The sequence below is a fragment of the Danio rerio genome, chromosome 17 (genome assembly GCF_049306965.1).
Source record: "Danio rerio strain Tuebingen ecotype United States chromosome 17, GRCz12tu, whole genome shotgun sequence".
Taxonomy (NCBI): Eukaryota; Metazoa; Chordata; class Actinopteri; order Cypriniformes; family Danionidae; genus Danio; species Danio rerio.
Window position 1 is genome coordinate 13941226 of NC_133192.1, and position 14609 is coordinate 13955834.

The 14609-nt window shown below is 34.5% G+C and overlaps 1 protein-coding gene across 2 annotated transcripts; it reads left to right on the forward strand.

Moving 5' to 3' along the window:
* lrrc57 (leucine rich repeat containing 57) lies at window positions 1–11301 on the forward strand. 2 transcript variants are annotated; one of them, XM_073927196.1, is made up of 6 exons: window positions 1–1450; window positions 1496–2261; window positions 2361–2496; window positions 3935–4203; window positions 5366–5551; window positions 9972–11301. In XM_073927196.1, exons 2-6 carry the CDS (start codon window positions 2178–2180, stop codon window positions 10011–10013), a joined length of 717 nt encoding a protein of 238 aa, XP_073783297.1. In that variant the 5' UTR covers window positions 1–1450; window positions 1496–2177; the 3' UTR covers window positions 10014–11301.
* Window positions 11302–14609: the final 3308 nt, after the last annotated feature.

A 14609-nucleotide genomic window follows, 5' to 3' on the forward strand; every position in this document is an offset into this window, starting at 1 on the left:
ATCCACATAAACAAACGCCCTCCTTGGGGATGGACAAAGTTCCGTAGCTCAACGTTTAATAATCATCAACTTAGGTCACTATTCAATAATATTGCATGTTTTGCTATATACTTTTATTAAAACGTTGAGTGGAGGTTATATTGCTCTGTAACCAACTGGATTGTGTGAACTTTTCCTGTCAAACTGTGGACTTAAAGGTAGCCAGTCGAGCTAACTGGCTAAGGTAAGTATGATTCTGAAGTGATAAAGCTGTATTAGACCTATTATTTTACAGCTTTCGACTGTTGTTTTCAGTTAAGCTGTTAGAAATTCGTGTCAGCTCGTTGTTGCCATTTAGACTTCGTGCTGAAGAGTTGTTTATCTCTGCTGTAAAAGGCTGTCATTTGCAACGTGTTTTTGCTGAGAGATTACGTTATTACCATCCGGGTTTCATTATTTACCATTATTTCATATTTATTAATGGTAAGTCAGCTGAAAATATGACATAGACTATTATGTAGTTGCTTTTACATAGGCTCATTTGTTCATTTAACGGTTGTTTACCACACTGATTTGAATGTTGGGTCTGGAATCGCATTTAAATGACTTGAAAACAACATTCGCACAATTTATTTGACTGAACAATGTTGTACTTTGATAGTCATTGGCTGCTATCATTATTTCACTTTTTAGAATTTTCAAATAATACTTTTCGAAATGATATTATTAATGAGAAAGTCCGAATGTGCGAATATAAAAACAACTTTACCTTAATAGATAGAGTTGCTAAATAGTTTCGAGTCTGTACTTAAATCTAACGTTAATATTTTTGTATTTACTGGTTTAAGCGGTGTTTAGATGCTGTTTTTATTAAGAAGTCGAATATGTGTAAAAGTTCAAAACAATAATTTTTTAAAAGTCATCATTCATTTGAGAATCTTAATACAATAACTGGACTGAGATAAAGACATGAGGGGTAATGCACAAAAGTAAGAAAAGGGATTAAGCTGGGATTGTGAGGCTATCCTGGCTGAATTTAGCCTTCACTCAGTTGCATGAAAGCAGGCTAAATTAAAATAAACTAAGTTACTATGGAGATTTATTTATACTCCAGAGCAGGCTAACAACCAGGCTAAGATTAATCCTAGTGATATCTATTTAAATATTCTTTTCTTTTATCATGGCAAAGATCAAATAAATCAGTTCTCTCTGTTAAACAGAAATTGGGGAAAAAATAAACAGGGGGGCTAATAATTCTGACTTCAACTTTATATACATTTATTTGTTTATTTATTTATTTTGATGATAAAACATCATATAATTAATTAAATGTACTCAATTAGAAAGAAAATGATAAATGATCCCATAGATAAAGACTATATAAATTAAATAGATCTGCAATAGTTAATACGTCTCAAATCAAATGTTTTTGTTTATTCTCTGATTGAAAGTAATGGCAGTTCTCAGATTGGTGGGCGAGAGAGGCGTTTTTCAACTCGTTAACTGATTGGCTTAGATCGGGTTTTATACCTACTTTTACATCATGGATTCTGTGTTTGATCATGTCGTCTGTTAACAAATTCTGCAAATGTGCATTTATCCTGGCTATTAACATCAGGCTTGACATTGCAGCTTGTTCTCGAACTAGATCAGCAAACGTGCAACAGACTAAGCCAGGAGGACCCAATTAGGCTAAGTCAAGCTGTGCTTTTTTTGTTATCCTGGCTTTCTTGATTCTACTTTTGTGCAATACCCCTAAGGTCTCTAATTCTGGCATCAAAGTAAATTTACTAAAGTGTTTTTAAGTTGCATAGAAAGGATATTGATTGCAATTGTTTACTGTCATGTTTTAAATAACATTTGATTAAAAAAAAGACAAAAAAAATGTATATATATATATTTTTTTTTTGACAGTTTTTGCATGTTACACTGTAATTCTTAAATAGAATAGGCCTATACGAATATTTTGCTATTAAACATTTCTAGAAACTCTTAGTAAAATATATGATTGTCTTTTTTTATATATAAAATTAATTTGAACAGTACATTTATGATCTTAAAACTACATTACAGAATTATTACTTTATCTTTCAACCCATTTCCATCTTTAACCCATGTACAATTTTTTTTTATTGTTTGTTTTGCTTCAGATTTGCTAATATTAAATTCATCAGATCTGCAGCATCCTTGTCCTGTAAATGGGGAACAGTGCGCTCAAAGCTCATTTGGAAACATCTCAGAAGACTGGAGTCTTTCAGCTGACCGGAAAGGGTTTGACAGAGGTACTAGTAGGCTTGTGGTAATCAGATTCAGCACTCAGATGCACTTAACAGCAACGTCCTTGTGGGTTATAGACAGTTCAGTCATGTTTGTTTATGTAGTTCCCAGAGGACCTGCAGAAGCTCACAGCAAACCTGCGGACAGTCGATCTGTCCAACAACAAGATCGAGGAGCTTCCAGCGTTCATAGGAAGCTTCCAGCATCTCAAGAGTTTTACCATAAGCTGCAATAAACTGAGTAAGTCTTGACTTGCATAGCTAAACAGAAGCATAACAAACATAAACCAAACATTTTTCTCTTTAATTGATTTTGAAGTGTTTGCAGTCAAAACATGTTTTATTGCAGTATTTTTCACACTTGTTTTTCTTTTTTTTCTTTTTTTTTGTATAATAACTCCATGTTAAATTAGTAATTGTCTACTGAATATTTACTATTTTGAATTACCCATTTTGGGTAGTTGATGGCTTTTTTAAGTTTTATTACGTTTTATAGAAAAATATTAATATCTCATTCATCTTAATTAATTGTTATTACATATATTGGTATAAAAATAGAATAATAGAATATAAGAGTAACTAAAATTAAAATAATTATGAAATTTAAAACTACATTATGTCAAGAAGTGATTCCCTGCTGAACTGAAGAATGTTACATTTTCTGAGTAACTTGTTTTATTGCTAAATTATTTTTTGTTAACTTTTAAAGTATTCATAAACACTCACCGGCCACTTTATTAGGTACACCTGTCTAACTTTGTGTTAACACAAATTTCTAATTAGCCAATCACATGGTAGCAACTCAATGCATTTAGGCATGTAGACATGATCAAGACAAACAGCTGCAGTTCAAACCGAGCATCAGAATGGGGAAAAAAGGTGATTTAAGTGACTTTGAACATGGCATGGTTGTCGGTGCCAGATGGGCAGGTCTCTGTATTTCAGAAACTGCTGATATACTGGGGTTTTCACGCACAACCATCTCTAGGGTTTACAGAGAATTGTCCAGAAAAGAGAAAATATCCAGTGAGCGGCAGTTCTGTCTTGGCACACTTTGTGCCCTTTAGTACCAACTGACCATCGTGTCAATGCCACAGCCTACATGAGTATTGTTGGGATGTTGACTACTGCGTGGTGCTATCATGTCAATATGGACCAAAATCATTGAGGAATATTTTCAGTACCTTGTTGAATCTATGCCACGAAGGATTAAAGCAGTTCTGAGGGCAAAAGGGGTCCAAACCAGTATTTGTAAGGTGTACCTAATAAAGTGGCCAGTGAGTGTAATTATTAATATATATTGGGAAAATACTTCTCATTTTCATTTAACTGTACTAAAATAAAATTAAAAATTAAACTAAAACTATTATAGCTAAAAGTTTTACAAACTGTATAAACATATTTTAGGGGTAAAATAGAAAATTGCAAAAAAAACAAAACAAGATTACAACAGTGTTTATTCATTCATTCATTCGTTCATTTTCTTGTCAGCTTTGTCCCTTCATTAATCCGGGGTCACCACAGCGGAATGAACCGCTAACTTATCCAGCAAGTTTTTACGCAGCGGATGCCCTTCCAGTCGCAACCCATGTCTGGGAAATACAACAGTGTTTAAATGATATTAAATAATAAAAATACCATGTGCACATTATTAATGTTTGTTTTTTTTATGTATACAGCCAGTCTACCAAATGACATTGGCAAGCTCAAGAAGCTGGAAACCCTTATTTTAAATGGAAACCAGCTAAAACAGCTTCCTTCTTCAATTGGTCAACTCAAGTCCTTGCGCACACTGAGCCTGTCCGGCAACCAGTTTAAAGAGTTTCCCAGTGGCTTGGGCACCCTTCGCCAGCTTGATGTTCTGGATCTTTCCAAAAATCAGATCCGAGTGGTTCCTGCAGAGGTGGCCGAACTGCAAGCCATTGAAATCAACCTCAATCAGAATCAGGTGAGATTTCAGTCATTGTGTTATGGAAACTTTAGGGCTTTTCACCCTTGAAATTGTTAACCCTGGGTCATCCTTAACCCTGGATAATTGTTTTAAACTGCTTGTACTGTACACTAGAGATAAAGTCCATCCAGGAGGTTATTATCACAGAATAAAACCTGACAACAACCATCCTGGATGTACTTTATCCAGCTTATTAAATGAATGGTTGCCACAAAACGTAAAAATTAAACGCAAAACATTTTTCTGACCCATGATAGTTTATAATAGTCAATTCCTAAATTAAACGCAAACCTGAAAGAAACTAAACTGGCTGAGTGAAGTTGATGGAGTATACAATAACCTGCACATTATTCTGTCACAAGATATCAGAAACCAAAAAACATTTCAATGAAGCTTATATATTTATATATTTGGGTACAAGTATATGGAAGTGAATATACTCACTTAAAGTCAAGTTAATTCAAAGTTCCCGGATGAGTCTGCGTTATTTAGCAATTGTTATTTGTGAATAACATAGCATGGAATGTCATTACTGACCAATCAGAATTGAGTATCCCAGACAGCTGTGTAATAACTGGGGTTAATGAATAATCCTGGGTATTGATTTACATGTATTTCACACTGTACATTCGTAAACCCAGGGTTAAACTTCTTATTCATATATTTGCGCATTACTGTCGCTGATTGGACGAACATCAAGCAACCTCTTTATATAGCTTTTCAACATCATCTTAAGAGTTATGAAAATGTTGTCATGTAGTTCTTTAGTTGTTTTAAGCCAGGACAAGAAAACAAATACAGAAGTACAAATAAATAAAAACAAGCTGAAAAATTTGTCATGTCACTATTTCCCGATCACTCTTTTTTGTTTACATGCTTTTCCCTCTTTTAATATTTCCTTACTTTTCTCTCTGACTGCTATTTACATTTCATGTTACTGAAATAACATGAGCTACACTGCTCAGTTTCTGATTGGCTGTCTGTTGCCAAGCATCCAGCAGCAACAAACAAACTTTAAAATTACAGGTGTGAAACATGTCTTTAACCGGGGTTAAAAGCGGTGTTTAGAACGATTATAACCCTGGATTAAGAGCAGTGTGAAAAACCCTTTTGTGCAGTGTCAGGGTGATCATTTTGTGCTGTGTTCATTCTGTTTCAGATTTCAAGCGTGACTCAAGAGGTGTCTCGCACACCCAGACTGAAAGTCTTGCGGCTAGAGGAGAACTGTCTGGAGCTCTCCTCTATCCCCCTCTCCATCCTCACAGACTCCCAGGTGTCCCTGCTGTCTGTCGAGGGCAATTTGTTTGAGGTCAAAAAGATGCGTGACCTGGAAGGATACGATAAAGTAAGTTTATTGACATTTATGGTTCTATGAAGAACCTTTAAAGGTCCCCTAATAACTTGTAACACACAACATAACCCAGTGTTGACATAATTTCCACTGAAACAGGATGAGCAGCTCCGCCTTCTTTAAAATAACCAATATTTTTTTGCCTAAATCACCGATCTGCCAAACCAATCGAGCTAAAAATGTGCAGCCTAATATCTATATCAGCCTAATATCTGCTGAGTCTGTTTAACTGTAGCTCCTCATAATCCTTTAAAATGTAGCATTTAAATGGGTCAGATAGGTTTTGTGGTCTGTGCACTTTTATATATTTTCTGATCCATGTTGTCATGTTTATGGACCAGTGCAGACAGTGTGCATTTATATAAAAGAAAATGCATTGTGTGCTGCAGTGGTTTGTGAAAAACACTATTCTATGAAACATTAATCAATAGAAGACATATTTACACTGATATACTGAATCATTTATACTCTGTATAGTGCACTATTTAACTTTAGCGTCTATTTAGAGGAGAGGGTGGGGCTTCTGGTTCTATGTAGCATTTGATTGGACAGAAAATTATGAGGTGAGAAGATAAAGACAATAATGAGAAGCTGAAGAGCAGAGTGATGTCATCAGAATTGTTAATCCACATCGGTGGAAGTAAGAGACAAATTAAGTATATCAAACGAATATATATTATGAATCGGAACTAGTAATCTCAAGACTAAAATATTCATCATCGAAACCAAAAAATGTATTTGATGTGAACATTAATGGCAATGGAACCTCCACAAAAGATTCTTTACAGAGGAGAATGGTCTTTAAGATACTTTTCCACTGCATGGTACTCCAGTAGAGGTGGCGCAGCTATTGCCATATTCCCACCCACTTTAAAAACAATACTACACTGCAGTGGAAACATGTTTCACATATAGCAATAACATACAGTGTTTCCTCTAGGATTTTTTTCCAGCTGTGGCGGCAGGCCTTTTTTACACAGATCTACCAACTACCTATGGCGTTATTTCAATGACAAATGTCGTGAGCACAGTATTACAAGTCGAGATCGCATTTATGTAATACGAGCATGCAAATCTCTTTGCTTGCGCATCGATTTCCTCTGTTCATGCACAAAACTACTCTAACCCCCTCAAATATACGCTGCTCAAGTGCATTTTTTTGTGCGCTCTCAAATAAACGCTGCTGAAGTGCGATTAAGTGCATTTTTGTAACAAGTATGTCTCCAACATTTATTAGATTTGCTAGGAATATTTGTGAATGTCTCCAATAGACCTACAGAGCGGCATTAATGCGTCCTGAAGTGAAACAGCCATAAACTCCAGCAAGATAAAGTCATTATATGCAAAGCCATAGACCTTTATCTATAAATAAAGTATAATTATGGAAACTTTGTTCATCTTAACTGAAAGCTACGTCATGTTTGATGACCTCAAGCATCACACACCTGTCAGTCAGCATGTAACCTTTAAGGGTTAAACAAATAGCACACTACTACGGTTACAGAAAAGTTACACTTATAATTCACTTACCTTTTAAATATGTTTTGGTGCATTTATAACCCGCTATTTAAAAAAAAAACATGACTGAATGTTTTGAATGAGAAGCTGTACAGTAGCCGTGGTGGGATGAATTTTGGTGTGGCGGCCCGCCACGAAATAATGAATGTAGCGGAAACCATGATGCATTTTTATTAAGTATTATAAGGGTTTACAATAAGTCAAACCCAATTACAAAACACGTACCCCAGACAGGTTTATGTTTAAGTTGAAAAACAGCTTCCATATAATCACAAAATTACATATTTTTATGTGTCTTTACAATTACATAGCTTTTCAAGAGCCAGACATGTCATTGAAATGGTTCTTTTTAAGAACTGTTGACAAATTTTCTTTGGGGCACCAAAAATAGTTTATCAGTGGTAACACTTTGAAAAAAAAACATCCTTTTGAAACCTGCATTTTAATAGATTTTTAGGTCGTGTCACACTGAGTTGAAAAATAGAGGTGATGAAAGCCAGTGGTGTTGTTTCTCACATCAGCTGAATCTGAGCCAAAAAACCTCAACACAACGACTAAAGCCAACTACTGACAAGAGTTTGTGCCTGTGTTAAAGGAAATAACTATCTATAATAGGCAGACAGGTATCAAATATATTTACAGATATACATACTGTAAATAAAGCAACAGTTATTTTCCATTTACATTGTTCCCCCAAAACCATCAACAATTATCTGTTAAGAATATAGATTTTTCAAATGATCATATATTTATATGTTGCTTTTATCACAGCCCTTAAATACTATGACTTTTGTAAGAAAACATGAGAAAAATATATTTCTATGTTTTTATTTGTTTTTTAGACTATAGTCCATGCACACATTTAGTCAGCTTGTTTTATGTTTTCCTATTTATGTCTAAATCTCTTTGAATAGCAGATGCTTTTCCAAGATAGAGAATACCACTGTTTTAATATGAAACAAAACTGGATCTTTGCTGAAAAAAGTATTTATATATAAAACAAAGTCAAATCCCACACAGCTTAACTCACTCTGAGGCTACATCTATTTGATCAAAATATTCACTATTTGAGAGAATTGTTGTCTTTTTATTATAATTTACAATTGATTATTAATATTTCTGTGATGATGAAGCTGATGATAAAGTTGTCACAATATTCAGATCTTGTGATTATTATTACTGTCCTACCAAATTAATAATAATGATTCTGAGTTCTATCAAAACCGCATAATATTCTGGTAAAAAAATATTTGTTGAGCATTCTCTGATGAATAAATTTTAAAAAATATATAATCTTTTGTTACTTTAGAAATGTTTTTACTGTAATTTTAAATCAATTTAATGTATCCCTGTCAAATAAAAGTATTTATTATTGCAGAATGTTTGAATAGCAGAAAAATGTGTATTAATAATAACAATTATATAATAACTTCTATATAACGTAATTATAAGTAGGTATATTTGAACATTGTATAATAATAACAAATGTTAAAACATATTAAAAAGATTTTTTTTTATAATTATTTTTTTTTTAGGGTTTTTTCACCTTTATTTTGATAGGACAGTAGAGAATTCAGACAGGAAAGCATTGGGAGCAGAGAGAGGGGGAAAGGATCGGCAAAGGACCTCGAGATGGGAATCGAAAACGGGTCGCCACGAGCACACTGGTGCTATATGTCAGCGCGCAGTACCACTAGGCTACCGGCAAATTATATTTGTTTATGAGCTGAGATTTCCATCAGAAGCATTATTAATTAATTACTTAATTATTAATGCACATTCTCAAAATATTGTCAACCTTTTCCATTTAAGAGTCTTAAAATAATAATAATATTTTATGTTTACATATAGTGCCTTTAAAACGTAATTCTCAAAGTGCTTTACACTTAAAAAATAAAAAAGAGAGCAGAAAAACAGTTATGCAGAGGATAAAAATTAAATACGTAAAAAATAAAACAAATCAGAAACAATGTAAACATAAAACCAATAAAAAATACACACCTGACAAGTAGTCTAAAAATGGTGACTTTTCAGGGATACTTTAAATTCTTTAAAAGATTGTGCATGCCTAATATTACAGGGGGGTAAGTTTATGAGAAGGGAGTTTTGGAGCAATACAAGAAAAAGTCGGTCACCCATAGATTCTTTTAATCAGTGTTTCCCAACCCTGTTCCTCAAGGCACACCAACAGTACACATTTTCAGCCTTTTCCCAATCAAACACACCTGAATCAACTCTTCAGAACATAGGAAGAGACTCTAAAGTTAATAGTTCAGTTAAGGGAGACGTCCAAAATATATACTTGTTGGTGTGCCTCCAGGAACAGGGTTGGAAACAATGCTTTTAATGCCAATCTAGAGCAAGAAAGTTATTTAAATGACTATATATTCCATGCACACATTTAATCAGCTAATTTATGTCTAAACCTCTATAAATAGCTGATATTTAAATTATTTTAAAGATTATGCATGCCTAATATTACAGGGGAGTGAGTTGCAGAGTTTTGGAGCAGTAGAAGAAAAGACGGTCACCCTTAGATTCTTTTAATCAGTGTTTTTCAACTCTGTTCCTGAAGGCAAACCAATATTTCACATGTTTAGCCTCTCCCTAATCAAACACACCTAAATCAACTCATCAGAACATAAGAAGAGACTTCAAAACTTGAAGTTTGGATGGGTCAGATAAGGGAGGCATTTAAAATATGTACTGTTGCTGTGCCTCCAGGGACAGGGTTGGGAAACACTGCTTTTAATGCCAATGTAGTTATTTTAATGATTATAAATATATATATATTTTTTTTTTCACAGTATATTCCGTGCACACAAAAGCTATTTTATTTCTCACTTTATTTAATCGTAGTCATATAAGAACTCACTTTTCTTTCCGTTTTCCTCAGTATATGGAGCGTTTCACTGCAACCAAGAAGAAATTTGCGTGAGCAGTCGGCGGATTCCTGCTTCTGTCCTCAGCGCTGGGCTTTACAGTAGAGCGATTACAGCTTCCACTGCACATATAAACGTCCAGACGGTGGGAAAAAAATGGTCAGGCCTGCTTCACAACTCGACAGAAAGACTCAGGTGCTGTTACAGAGAACACTATGAATTACTGTACACACCCACAGAACATCACTCTATCATTTGCAAAGATTTTATAAAGCCAAATATAGCTTTACCAGGACATTCACACTGGAGAATGAACATGATAACATCACGTCAAGAAGGTCTAGTCTTCACAGAGTGGCGAGTTTAACAATGTATGCCATTGCCAAGCGTTTATTAATCCGTTTATTTGATGGCTTTTGACTTTATAACAATTAAACAGACTTTTTTAATGTTTGGTTTTCACCTCATACTTCTCAGAATCTGAAGTGTAACAGTATTTTTGATTGAAATGCGATCTCAGACTTCCGTTAAAGAGCATTAACTGTGATATTTATCAAGTAGCCGGGTTTTTTTTATGACAACAGAGGCTGAATATGAGTCTTACTTTTGACTATTGTTCATCAAATGAATGCTGGTGGATATTTATGTTTAATTTTTTCATTTAACAACATTTGGATGCGGCATTTTTGGTTTTATGCATGCAGGTTTTCTTTCAGAAACACATTTTAGTGAAAGAATATGTTTTTCCCCGAGATGTCATGTCATCTTGTTTGTCTGTTAACGTACTTGAATGTCACTCGTGGTCGTCTGTTTAAAAAAAGTGCTTCTCTCTGCGAGTGATTATATATATGCAAGTTATTTAAAATATGTTTATTATAAACATCTGAAGATATTATTTGGTAACATTTTACTTGGTTCATAAGACTGTCATTAACTCTTTATAATCAGTGTAATTGAGATTATATGCATGCATACAACAACTGTCATTAAGCGTCATTTGTGACATTTTAAATGCAGATATGACCTGATATGACTTGACATTACCAACACTTGTCATAAATCTGTCATAAACATGAATCTCAGTTGGGGTGTAACGGATCACGGTTGATCTATGATCTGTACGGATAACAAATCACAGTTCAGGAAGCACGTGAAAGCATGCATGCTTTTTTGTATTGTTGCTTTGGTGGCATTAGACATGAGCCCCTGCATGTATGTGAGGGTAATGTACTGTTGCTCCGTTTTCATTTATTTCAGTAACGTTAACACTGTGTGAGGCATTTTGTTTGTAAAGGACAGTATACCTAGTTCCTGGACCATAAAATACTACCAAATAGCATAAAATCACCAAGAGGTGACACTCTCTTGCTATTTAGAAAACGGCCACTAGATGCCGCTAGTGTCATGCTGTGGCCATTTTGGAATAAAAATTACAAAAGGAAAACAGCACGGATAACAAACACTAGACTGAATGAATAAAAATATTGAGTTAAATATGAGTTAAATTAAGTATATCCCATTTAAAAAATAACATTTTAACAATATCCCAATGAAAACAAGACTAGACAAGACTAAGTTAAATCTAATATCTAAAATATCTTTCACATATAACATAAAAGGTTAACAAAATATTTTAACTACTATATATATATATATATATATATATATATATATATATATATATATATATATATATATATATATATATACACACAACAGTTCTGTCTGGTTCTTGAATCTGATTGGCTGATAGCCGTGATATATTTAACTAATATCAGCACCCGTACAGCCTCTTTACCCTTTGTGTATTACTCCGCCCACATACAGCCAGCAAAAAGCAGACACTACAGATCTGAAGTTTAAAAGATGCTTGCTCAGCTGTTTAACTGTCAGCTTATGATTTGAATCCAACATGGAAGAAAGTAGTTCCTCTTACAAAAGTATTTTTGAGACTCTCCATGTTTGATTTTGTTTTTATATGCACAATTATGCCGTCAATCTGTTGTATAAACGCAATATCACACGAGTATAAATACACATTATAAAAGTTTCACGACAGTCTTATGAACACCCCTTCAAGTAAAGTGTTAGCTATTATTTCACTGTCAGCGTTATGAGTCAAATAACACACAGTCATGAATGGCTTTCTCTCTTATTCAGCATTTGTACGATACCCGTCTCTGCTTTTTAATGTACTGCATCGCCTAAATTATTTTTATGCTACAGCGTTTAGCAGCTAAACAAAACATTTGCATTAACATCATGGTAACATCATGCAATTATCAGGCAAACTGTACCTGAATGTTTCCCTCAGGATGAATAAATACATCTAGCTATCAACCTACAGTGTTTAAACTTGTTATTATTGACATGCCAAGACTAACAACTAGCCAAAAACAGGTTAGTATTTGTGGTTTATGATAGTTTTGAGGTAGTACAACAAACAATTGATTATAAGGTTGTTGTCAAAGCATCAGTTCTCATTTTCATTTAGTGTATTTGACCTAAAACTAAACCATCAAAAATGCACTATACACCCACTGGCCACTTTATTAGGCTCATTAACGCAAATTTCTAATCAGCCAATCACATGGCAGCAACTCAATGCATTAAGGCATGTAGACATGATCAAGACGATCTACTGCAGTTCAATCCGAGCATCACAATGAGGATGAAAGGTGATTTAAGTGACTTTAAACGTGGTTGTTGGTGCCAGGCGAGCTTATCTGAGTATTTCAGAAACTGCTGATCTACTGGGATTTTCATACACAACCATCTCTAGGGTTTACAAAGAATGGTCAAGAAAAAGAGAAAATCTCCAGTGAGCGGCAGTTCTGTGGATGCAGATGCCTTGTTAATGCCAGAGGTCAGATGAGAATGGCCAGACTGGTTCCAGATGAAAGGCAACAGTAACTCAAATAAGCACTCATTTCAACCGAGGTCTGCAGAAGAGCATCTCTGAACACACAACACATCTAACCTTGAGGCAGATGAGCTACAGCAGCAGAAGACCACACTGGGGGCCACTCCTGTCAGCTAAGAGCATTGCAAAGACCCAATAGATCATGTCATTCGCCAGTAAGAAATTTTTTATAATACTGAATAAAAAACTGCATTATATCTTGCACATTTTCAGTTGTGTAGCAAGAAAAATGTGTCATAATGTGCAATATTTTATGCATGCAAGGATCGCTGGTCTTACTCTCTCACACGCTTTGTCCTAAAGTGACTATTGTATGCTTAGTGGTTGGTCGGTGGGGTGCAGGAATTACACTTTTTACTGAGCCTTACTTGCATGCTATTGTTTAGTTTATTTGTTTACAGCAGGGGTCACCAACCTTTATAAAACTGAGAGCTACTTCTTGGGTACCGATCAATGTGGAGGGCTACCAGTTTGATAAACACTTCTCAAATAACACATTTGCTCAATTTACATTATATTTTTATACTTTGTTTTTAGTAATAATTAATGATATTCATCCATGTGAAGACACTGATCATGTTAATGATCTCACAAAAGTTATCAACAATGATTTAACAGGGTAGGTAATACCCTGTATTTAATGTGTCAATGTGCAACACTTTATTTTTATATATCTCTGCAAATATTTACATTTTTAAATGATTACTTCTATATTATTCAATTCAATTCAGCTTTATTTGTACAGCGCTTTTACAATGTAGATTTTGTCAAAGCAGCTTCACATAAATGGTCATAGTAACTGGAACAGTGTAGTTCAGTTTTTAGTTTTTAAGTTCAGTTCAGTTCAGTTTAGCTCAGTTCAGTGTGATTTAATCATTACTGAGAGTTCAAACACTGAAGAGCAAATTCATCGATGCGTAGCTCTACCAATCCTGAACCATGCGAGCCAGTGGCGACAGCGGAGAGGGAAAAAAAAACTTCACCTGATAGGAGTGAAGAAAAAAAACATTGAGAGAACCAGACTCAGTTCAGCACGACCATTTTAATTTTAATATTAGATGAAGCTTACTGGTAAGTGGCGCTATGGTGAGCTATTTTTAGAACAGACCTGCGGGCAACACATGTGATCCTCACGGGCTACCTGGTGCCCGCGGGCACCATGTTGGTGACCCCTGTTTTACAGGGTCAACGCACATTAATAAACATTACTGTAAAATGTGCTATAAGTAGCCAAGAATAGCTATTTTTCATCTGTAGACCCCTTACAGAATGTTATTCACAACTAAAATAGAATCAGATCATAATAACATAGAATATACTATCATATATAAAATACATTTAAAAAATTAAAAGACAAAAACAGATTGATGGCAGCAGAAGAGGACAAAAAGCCAAAGACAAACAGAATAAATAAGTGTCAAGAATACAGTACTAATGCTGACAATGCTGATTTGTCAATAATCAATTTTTAATATGAAACTGAAAATAAGTCCCCTCTTTCACCAGTAAGTCGTTCTAACTTTCACAAACTGATTTAGTGGTAAAGTCAGGTTATGTTGGGTCTTAAACATTAACAAATATGTACATATTTAATTTAATTTTCACACCTAAGGAGGTTGAGGACTAAATATTCAGAGTAACGGTAAACAATATAGGGAGCGCGTCACAGGTTGTCATTGTTCAAAAATGAACCAATGTGAATATAATTCCAACTTTAGCTCAGTAAAGC